Source organism: Ixodes scapularis, unplaced genomic scaffold (assembly GCF_016920785.2).
Source record: "Ixodes scapularis isolate PalLabHiFi unplaced genomic scaffold, ASM1692078v2 PGA_scaffold2__306_contigs__length_199485367, whole genome shotgun sequence".
Lineage (NCBI taxonomy): Eukaryota > Metazoa > Arthropoda > Arachnida > Ixodida > Ixodidae > Ixodes > Ixodes scapularis.
The window spans coordinates 131910402-131920569 of record NW_024609857.1 but is presented as its reverse complement, the minus strand read 5'-3'; the positions used below and the strand labels follow the sequence as shown (position 1 = coordinate 131920569).

The following is a 10168-nucleotide window of genomic DNA, read 5'->3' as shown; positions in this document are numbered from 1 at the left end:
TGGACCTTGACTGCATGTAGCTTGGATACTGGCAAAAACCTTGCTATGATTTCATAGATTCTGGGATGTGGCATTCGAGATTAAAAAAAAAAGTAATGAACAAAGGAAAACTGTGCATAAACTTGCCGAAGGTCTCCAACCCATTTGGATATAAATTCATGGTACCCTGATTTTGAAATTCAGAAGAATTCCTACCTTCCAAGAGGTGTTTTTGCAACTCGAAACATGCCACTGATTTTCTTCGCCGTAACTGCACTTGTAAGCCTGCATTTCTGCAGTGGAAGTGAGTCCTGGCCAGAGCTCAATCCGCAGCTTGAACAGTACCAGGACTTGTCAAAGGTCAGTATACGTAGCTTTGAGTTAAGGGGTGAAGGTTTTTTTTTAAATCACAATTTATAGTCAATTGTGATCTAAAAAGGTATTGATGTCTTTTATTTCAAAGAAATTGCGCATCCCCGCCGTTTTGTTGTTGCAGTTGTTTTGTGATACACTGATTAAAATCAGGCGAATAATTGCAATAAACTATAAACAGCATGCCTATAATTATCAGAAAATAAACCACAGATGTAATGATCATCAGAGCGTTTAGAAAAAAAATTAAAGGACCTAGGATACATTCAGCCGCCAAACATGTGCAATAGAACTGCACAAGTCTGCCTGATCTTATGCACACTTAGTGATTTCTTATTTTTGTCAACCCTACCACTAGGATTTCAAAACACTATACTTACCGAAGGTGTGCCGCTGCATAATTTTTCTTCAATGGGGAGATCATGTACGTAGGAAAGATATGTACAAATTGAAGAGTTGCTATTAGGGCAGAAAATTGGAGAGCCAAACATTATTATTTAGGAAGGAATTTGCCATAGTGGCAGAATAAAATTGAATACAAAGGATGAGAGAAATACTAGCTGCATTGATTCTCATTCTGTTGCAATTGGAGTGAAAAAATAACCAAGACAGATGGTGAATACTCGAAAAATAACTAAACCAACTGAACAGCAGAGCACGTCTTACGCTTGCACCACGGGATGTTTAGCATGCGTTCTCGGCGGCAAACAGTGATGACCTCACTACTGGATTATAAAATAAAAAAACTTACTTTGGCGTCTCCCTGAACATCTTGAAAATCAATAAGATAACTGCAAAAAATACAGGGAAAATAAGCCTAAGAAAGTTTTACACACAGACGTCAATATAAACTTTTGTTGCAGGGTCGAATAGAGCAAACGAAATGAGCTGCCTTGCAGTGATTAAACAGTCCAACTGTGAAAATAGGGGACTGCGGAGAATACTACTCACATACGCAGTAATTGAGCTTTCTTCTGGGAGGCTGCTCGCCCTTGTCGAAGCTAATTCCCATCCTCTCGATTCAATTTATTGCAACCAGTGTTTTCCACTTCCGGAGACTTGGCACGTGGTCTATAGAAACTACGAGTCTGACCCGGTTTTCGGCGGCACTGCGAAATGCGTCAAATTCACCGAAACCGGACCACCAGCAAATGGTGCCTACCCAGTTCTCATAGAGTACGAAGGCCAATCCATGTAAGTAGAAGTAACCTATTAAACAATATGCCTTTACTATCAAAAAAACATCCAGAAGTGTTCGTCTTTCTTTGATTCGCAGAATACAAATATGCATTTAGGTTTTACATTATTTTCCCAAGTCTAGACATTAAATTAATTGTTTTATTAGGTACTCATTTATCAATATTTTAAACTCATTTGAGTTCAAGCAATAATGAATGAAAGAGCAAAAAAGAGCAAGAATGCCAATGCAACTAACTTTGCTTTGGCATCATAATAGTCAAAACTTTCGATGAGCTTATTCCAGTCATAGCTGGAAATCAAGTTATGAAATCGACTAGAATCGATTATTGTTGCATGACTTTTATGTTTAGGTGGATCTGAAATCACATCGAAGTTAATTCCACATGCCACAAAGTAGTGGTCCGCCAATTTTCGCGCAATTACCGCCGATATTACTGGGACCCCCCGAGTTTCTAATGTTTGTATGATCAATGCAAGATGTAACGAGGTTGTCAGATACGCATTTCGTTCTAGCGGGAGCGTGAATGACACTTAAAATGCCGCAGTCAGCCAGGATATTTAAACAAATCGCACACAATAGACTTAGAGGCCTTAGAAGGTTAGTATTTAGGTCACCCACAAGGCAAAGCTTTTCAGTAGACAAACAATTTCCTAAACTCGTATTTAGCTCGTTTAAAAATGTAAATACACTTTCCAGGAATCTTAATAAATAATGATAACAATAATTTATTGCACAAACTTCAATACAACACATAAAAATGCGGGCCCGTCGAAAACCAATAGCTGCTTGTTTAATAATAATATTAACTACTAATATCGCGTTATATTAATAATTATAATAATATTATTAGTATTAAAATATTATTATTACCTTTATTGTTATACATAATAACAAAAAAATAAGACTGAGGTAAAAATTAGGATCAGGACAAACACAAAATCTTAAGCAGAGCCGAAAATTTATTTGACGAGGAGCTCAAGTCTGAACAGAAGGAAGGGAAATGACACAAAACACACAAAAAAGGAATTACAACCAAAAGCAGTATACACCACTAAATACAGTTTTTGCGTCATGGTTGCAGCAACTTGACCATACCAGAAAAATAAAACAAATTCTTCTTCCTGTCCCCCTCACCTTCCCACACGCACACGCGCACACATGCGCGGTTAAACCAGTATAAATCTTAATTCAGGCTCTGATGCAAAAAAAGGCCTGTCCACTTAATTACCATGGTTAAAAAAAAGTGACACTCTTTGACCAAGCGTTTGTGTTCGTTCTTATCAAATAAGACAACAGGGAAAATATAAAACAAAGGAACGCAATTGTAGCATTTGGCTAAATGCTTCGGCAATTCAAAGTACTTGTCCTTCTTCTATACGGACCGTTTATGTTCAGATATCCCATCATTCAAGCAACGTTAAGTTTGTCCTGTGTAGCACACACCACAATAAATATGAATCTTCAATATCATATCCGACACACAATCCACGTTCTTCTCTTTGTTTTAGAGCAGCCAACATCACGTTTTACAATAGGGATCACCTGACTGACCCTAAAATCAGGGTTGAAACAGTTCTGAAACCAAACTTGCTGCCCACCTACCTAAGGTTCAGCAAGATCATCTGAAAAATATAACAATACTAAATGTTTCATGTGACTTTATTATCTCTCTTATTGGCATAAAATAAAATGTTTGTACAATATTTCCAAGCCCTGTATCACCCTAAATTTAATTCGTACGAAATGCTGAAGCATTTTAGTCTCTCTCCGTGATTTCCAACTTAAAACTCAATCGATTAATCGGTTTAAAATGTTTATCGCGATTAAGGCATCATTCGAATAGAACTGAATTTAATTGATTGATCTCTCAAGTCTAATAACAATGACTTACGTTATGTGGCATTCAACGAAGCACAAGTGAATATATTGTAAATTTACACACTGATTCCGAGGTGTCATATGTGAAATTATTCTTAAATTTCTTATACATATTTTCGGCCCTTTTTCTTCAGGAGTACGACCGCGACCCTTGAATCGTCCTCTGGGTACACTGGCAAAAACATATTGAAGTTCACTCCTCTTACACGGGGTAAGCATGCTAGAAATGCATTATGCGGTCGAAGAGAGTTTTATTGGTGTTGCTTAAAATATTTAGCATGAAATAAAAAGAAGTTACCAAAGCTGGATAATTTTTGGAAAAATACCAGTCGAAAATGACTAAAAAAACATTATATCGCTTTAACTTAATATAATAATACTTAAGGTATCTAAAACCGCATGTTTATTCACTATAATGAACCATTTTCAAACATAATGCTGTGCCTCCGTTTCTTAAGTTGTAACATTTATATTTCAAGTAAAAAACTCACAACCTGCAGTAAACGGGTTGAATGCCCTTACTTAATGTTCCCTTTCCTAATTGCAGAAATCGGCGCATTGGAGACGTACGCCGCATACGCGGAGTGCAACGAATGCGCCGTTCTCAGAACTACATACATCAGCGGTATGTTATACTTCCTAAAAGATTCGCTTAAGTGTTTCTGAAAAATGATCACAATCGTAGTCCGAAAACAAATGCTTGCAAGTCGCATTCATGCCTGACAAGATTTGGGACATGTTGCAACGCTTCATCCGGGTTCTTTTAATCTGCCCCCAATAGACCGATCTCACTAAGCGTTCGGCGCATGCGTGACGCCGCCATAACTTTACTTCTCAGGAGGCAGACGGCCGTGCACGCGACGGCTCGTGCCTTCTCGTGCTTTAAACGCGCAGTGCTCCAGCTAGGCTATCACACGTGCAAAAAGACTGAAGTTCCCACGATGCATTGCGGCAGCGGTGGTGTAGTCAAACTGGCTGGTGAAATCGGTCTATTCCGCTTGGGTTTAAGTATCTTTTTCAAACATGACTCATACTGTTCGTAATGTGTAACAACACATAAATGTGATACTACAAACAGCGAGTGATTTTCATTAACAGAACAATATGTTACGCTTGCTCCCTCAACTTTCTTGGCGCCTCAGTTACGACAAACGATTTGCTTGTTCCACTTTTCCTAGCCTCAACCTCCCGACAATTCCTTCATCCTTTCACTGCCCTTCCACCAGCACCGTGGCCATGTCCCCCCTCGAAGAAAAGAGTACACGCGTAGATCAACATTCTCTTTACATAGTCTCTCGTTTCCTTCCTCCGGAAGCCTCGCGGTTAAAAAGAGGACAAAGCGACGAGGTTATTCCTTTCCGTTAAAAAGTGAGTGTGCTTCATATTCTAGAATTAAAACAAATTTAGATCACTACATAATGCATTTTAGACTGCCAGGAGTGTGACAGCTGCCAGAATGTTTATATGGTACTGAAGCAGTGATGCACTGACATAAAAAAAAAACTCTAAAATGTCTGAACCCTGCAGATTCCACGTGCGCTCTCCTGGTGCCTGAGTCTCAGCTGAAGCAGAACACCACCTGTTGTGATTTTATTTTCGATCTTCTTTGCGGCACGACGCCAAAGTACTACATCTATGATGAGAGCTGTTAGGGAAGTCAAAAGTCGACACCCTTCTTCAATAATGCTTGGGGGAACGGACATCCATACAATAAAACTACGGTGACGGTGATCTCCTTTGGCTCCTTACTGCGGTAGCTGTTGCGGACTTGTCCCCACGGTTTCGCGGCGGCGTGGCCTATTCACGAATTCAGTTTCTCCGCTAAATATAGCGGAATCATTGGCGTCACGTGACCTATGCACCAATTCAGTTTCACCGCTAAATTCGGCGGGAAAATTGTTGTCACGTGGCCTGACGTCACCGAACCTACACTCGAATTCAGGTTCCCAGATAATCTTAGCGGAATATTTACATTACGTGACCAATACACCAACTCAGTTTCACAAATAGATCTAGCGAAACAAATAAACGTCACGTGACCTACGCATCAATTTAGTTTAGCCGCTAAATTTGGAGGGAAACGTAATGTCGCGTGACCTGACGTTATGGCACCTAAAGACAAAAACAGCTCCCCAGCTAAATTTAGCGGAAAATTTGACGTCGCCTGACCTACGCAGCAATTCAGTTTCCCCGCTAAATTTGACGAAAACCTTTGCGACAACGTGAACGTAAACGAAAATAAATAAAAGAGCTGCCACTGTTTATACGCGTCACGCCATATGATCGTCCCAGAATTTTTAGTTCGTCGTAATCCTGTTGAAAGTAAGGTTCTTAACACGTATTTCGCAGTTATCAAGCTTCCTGCCACATCTATGAACTTTTTTTTTTATTCTAACATTACACTAGAAGCGTGTGCCTATTCAAAAATTAATTCGGAGCATCGTTTATTTCCAACAACTTGAGTGTGGTACCAACCAAGATATTAATAAAAAATAATCCATCAAAATGTCGACTCGTATACAACATTTAATCTGTTTATATGTTTCTTCAGTCCACGTGAATGTATTGGTAATATCCTTATATTTGTTAACATAAAAAAGCATAGATTTTTGTTTAAACGATTAATGAAGACAAGCTTAAGCTCAAGGCTCAATATTGGAATAAATTTTCTAGTATCACTCCTTGCTAAAATTTTTAATTTGTCCGGATGCGATTTTGAAAATTTGGCAAGTGTACTAAGTTAGCAATGACAGTTTTCTGCTATGAAGGTATGATATATAAATGGTTAACAATCGCAAAGGTTCACATTTTCACCCATAAAACACTTGAGTCGTAACAAAAAAAAAAAAAAAAGAAAAAAGTGAAATGCAAGAAAATATTGTTTTTTTGTTTGTTTTTTTCGGAATAAGACCTTGGGGCCACCAAGACCAGTATTGGGCCTCCACTGTGCCATATGTATTTAATCATTATTAAGTGAAGAAGCAAGAGAAAATAAAAACTGGAATAAACCACAACTGTAATTTGGGTTGTACGACCGTTCGTTTGGTGAATTGGTAGCTGGGCTATTCGTCACGTAGGAAAATTCGTGATAGAATCATCCCGATGACAATTTTTTTCACAGCAGCGGGCGAAATGTGTTATGCTTGTTTCATATATTATTATTAATCCAGCATATTGCTTCGAAATTAATATTCATAAACCAGGCGCCCTCCTTGCTGGCATATTTTCGTGACTTATGTAAAAGGGATTGCTGAAAGGCTACAAACTATATTTCACAACGTAAAGATAAACATCCGCAAAATACATGAGCTCCGTATCAATACGTAATTAAATAAGATATATTCTTTTGCGAAGACCATTAAGGACTACAACGCATAAAGTTTGGTGACTTAGTTTGACATCATGAAAGGGGGACATCATGAAGCGGGCTACAGCGGTGTCATATATGCGAGCAGACGCATGACCAGGTCGTGTCACCACGGGTGCGAGAGCAGCCTCCAAGCGCAGGTGGTTAAGCTGATCTCAGCAGGCTTCCTTCTCGGTGTCATTGTGGGCATTTCTGAGTCCGTGCTAAAAAAGTTCCGGGATATAACTGGCTCTGAAGTACGACAAAAGCCAGCGTCGAGACCTGTTGTCGTGCCGTATCTCCATGTCCTGTGTCACAATGTTAAGCGAGTCACCAATAAGTTTGATGTACAATCGGGGACAAAAGTCCCCAGGACGCGCGAGCTGCGACTGAAACGCATTGTTCTGCCATCTGCCGGCGGGTCGCCTGGTCTCGAGATAAAACAAAAGCGCATGCGCGTCCCACTGTGCCTGCAAACTTGCGTGTTTTTCCTCCCTTCTGTGGCGAGGCGCCTAACTCGGAATCGGGCGCGTGGTACTGCCTCAGAGATAGCGCTCGCGGATGACTTGCGTCTGCTACACATTCAAAAACTGGAAATACCGCTTGCGGCATTGTGCCGCATTTCGCCTTGTCAGCACACCTTGTTTATAGCCAGTTGAATTTATATATATCGCTCACTTGAGCTGGGCCGGGAATTCTTGCTTTATAGGTGCCATGTCACTAAGCGCTTTCTCCGAGGCGGTACCACGCGCCCGATTCTAAGTTAGGCGCCGCGCCGCACAAGAGCGGGAAAACACACATGTTTGCAGGCACAGTAGGACGCGCATGCGCTTTTGTGCGATGTCGAAACCAGGCGATCCGCCGGCAGATGGCAGAGCAATGCGTTTCAGTTGCAGCTCGCGCGTCCTGGGAACTTTTGTCCCCGACTGTACCTGTTGTTTTCTCTGCGCCCCGTAAGCTGTCCCGACTGCGCACCTTCGTGAATAGAGGCGGTTCCCCTTGAGTGGCCTGTGACATCAACCACCGCACCCTTTATGCTACGTGTGCAACGGTGGTTGTCTACCAGACGCCTCTCTCGTGTGGCAGAGTCTACATAGGAGAGACGGGCAGGTATATAAATGTAAGTACGAGGGAACATTCCCTTTCCCTTCGTTCCTCCCCCTCTGGCCAGCTCGGAACTCATAAAATAGAAAAGTTGCTGCTGTGAGCAACGTTTCCATGATATCACAATTTTAGGAATTAGAAACAGCGCGGAAAGACGAGGACCAGACAAAGAAGTGACACGGAGGTAGCGCTAACTTGCAACGGAGTTTATTGAACGCAAACTCGCAATATATATTTGCGGCGTCACGAACAGAAGAGAAGAAAGAATTCAGTCCATGTGATGCATCACCATTCAAAATAAAACAGTGATAAAAATATTTACATTTTAAAAAAAAAATATATTTTTTTAAAAAATCTTAATTAACTTTTTCCTATTTTTTGAAGTTTTACTTTTATTTTTTAATTAAAAAAAACTAAAACAAAAACAAAACGGTGAGGGAGATTGATGAAGCATTTTTATATCTTTGAAAGGAGAGGGAAGCGTGTGTCAGTGCTCCGTCCTAAGCTCTGAGGGGTGACGAAGTGAACGATATCATGACTTGTGGCAAGTTCGTTTGATCGCAGATAAGCGTGTGCGTGGAAGATTTGTGACGGGTTGTTTGTGTATTTTTTCCTGTTTGTTGCGTGTTTTGGGCACAAATAAACTCAGTTACTAGCAGTCTTGTACACGTTACTAAAAAAAAGTAATCGATTACAATTACCATTACTCTTGGCTAAAAAGTATTCGATTAGATTACTTGATTACTCGAGGGCCAAAGTAATTGGACATTACTTAAAGAAGTAATCGTTACTTTTCCGATTACTTTATTGTGTGAGGACACATCTTTAGCGCTCATAACAATGAACTACTTCCAACCTATATTTCACATTTGCACAAGTATTGAAGAAGAAAAACAGGCTCCCTCTTCGTGGTCGTTGTACCTTCACAATGCGGACATAAGCATAGAATTCGTTTAAAGACGTTTAATGATTTGGGCGTTCGCCAGTGTATGTGTGTGTGTGGGGGGGGGGGGGGGGGGAGCGGAGGGGGTTCTAGGTCTTGTTAAGCTTGAGCAAGGGTTGTCGCTCAAAGTTTGCGTCCCTCATTTTATTATTCACATGTGGATGAGCTCGCATGTTATAGAAAAGAGCACCAGCTCCAGGATTTGAAACGGATCATGTGTAGTATCCATTAGGGGAAGAGATCGCCCCGACCCCTCCTCAGCTCGAAACATTGCTTGTCACAAAGACCACTTAGGGTAAATAGGGAAATATTTCAATTGCCTTTGCTATATTTTGCATCCGCTTTAGGCATTCTTCGGTTCTGGTTCTCCTACGGGCTGCGAGTAGGTACCCTAAGCAGGATTTTTTTTTATTTCTGTGTGTGTGTGCGTGAGGGGGCTAGTTTGGACGAAGGACTCACAAAGCTACATTCAGCTTCCTCAATTTTTCGCCCTGAATGGCCTTTGTCACGCACTGTGGCTTCCCTGGAGCTTCCCACTTCCAGTCCCAGCTCGAAAAAAAAAAAAACGGACATTCCACAGAAACTGTACATAGAAAGAGATTGACCTCGTTTCCTACAGCTCCGCAAAAATCTTTCTTTTTTCCGTTCGAAAAAAAAAAAAAGCAGATTTTATTTTTGTCATTTTATAAAAAAAAGGCGTGTGCCGGGGGTGGGGGGGGGGGGGGGGGGGGGGGAAGGCCGTGGACAAATTGTAACGGTTAAAAGTAATTTTATTACTTCAAAAAGTAATCAGATTCCTCGTGTGATTACTGCCTAATAAAAGTAATCAACTGATTACAAAATTACTCCAAAAAATAATCGATTACAAGTAATTTGATTACTTGTAATGCGCACGGTACAAGTCTGGTTACTAGTCAGCGCCGTGTCTGTCGTTACTTCTTCTCGTCCCTTATTTATTGTCACGCTGTTCCCCTTCATGACCATCAAGGAATGGAATGCTCTGCCTAATGATATTTTTTTTATGGTCGTTCGTATCTTGCGATTATCCCTGATACAAGCCCTTCAGGGTGAAAGTATATAAAAAAATAAATATAACAGAAGAGATCACAGTGAACACCGATTATAAGCTGCCACATCGACTCTAGAATTTTTTTTTATATAAAAAAAGAGAAAAGTTTGGTTGCAGAAAAGCACCGAAAAGATGCGGGCGAAAAAACAATGATAAAAAAACAACGGGCAGAACAACGAAGTCTCAGAAAGTGGTTTAAAGTTCATTCAACAAAAATATTTTTTTTTGTTAAATAAACTTTAAAGATGTAATTTAAAACTTCTCTGTACTGTCCGC

The 10168-nt window shown here is 40.4% G+C and overlaps 1 protein-coding gene across 1 annotated transcript; it reads left to right on the top strand.

Annotated features, from left to right (window-relative positions):
• The first annotated feature begins 225 nt into the window (after window positions 1-225).
• Window positions 226-5082, top strand: LOC120840736. Its single transcript, XM_040211388.1, has 5 exons — window positions 226-339; window positions 1391-1545; window positions 3565-3658; window positions 3995-4055; window positions 4958-5082. Exons 1-5 carry the CDS (start codon window positions 226-228, stop codon window positions 5080-5082), a joined length of 549 nt encoding a protein of 182 aa, XP_040067322.1.
• Window positions 5083-10168: the final 5086 nt, after the last annotated feature.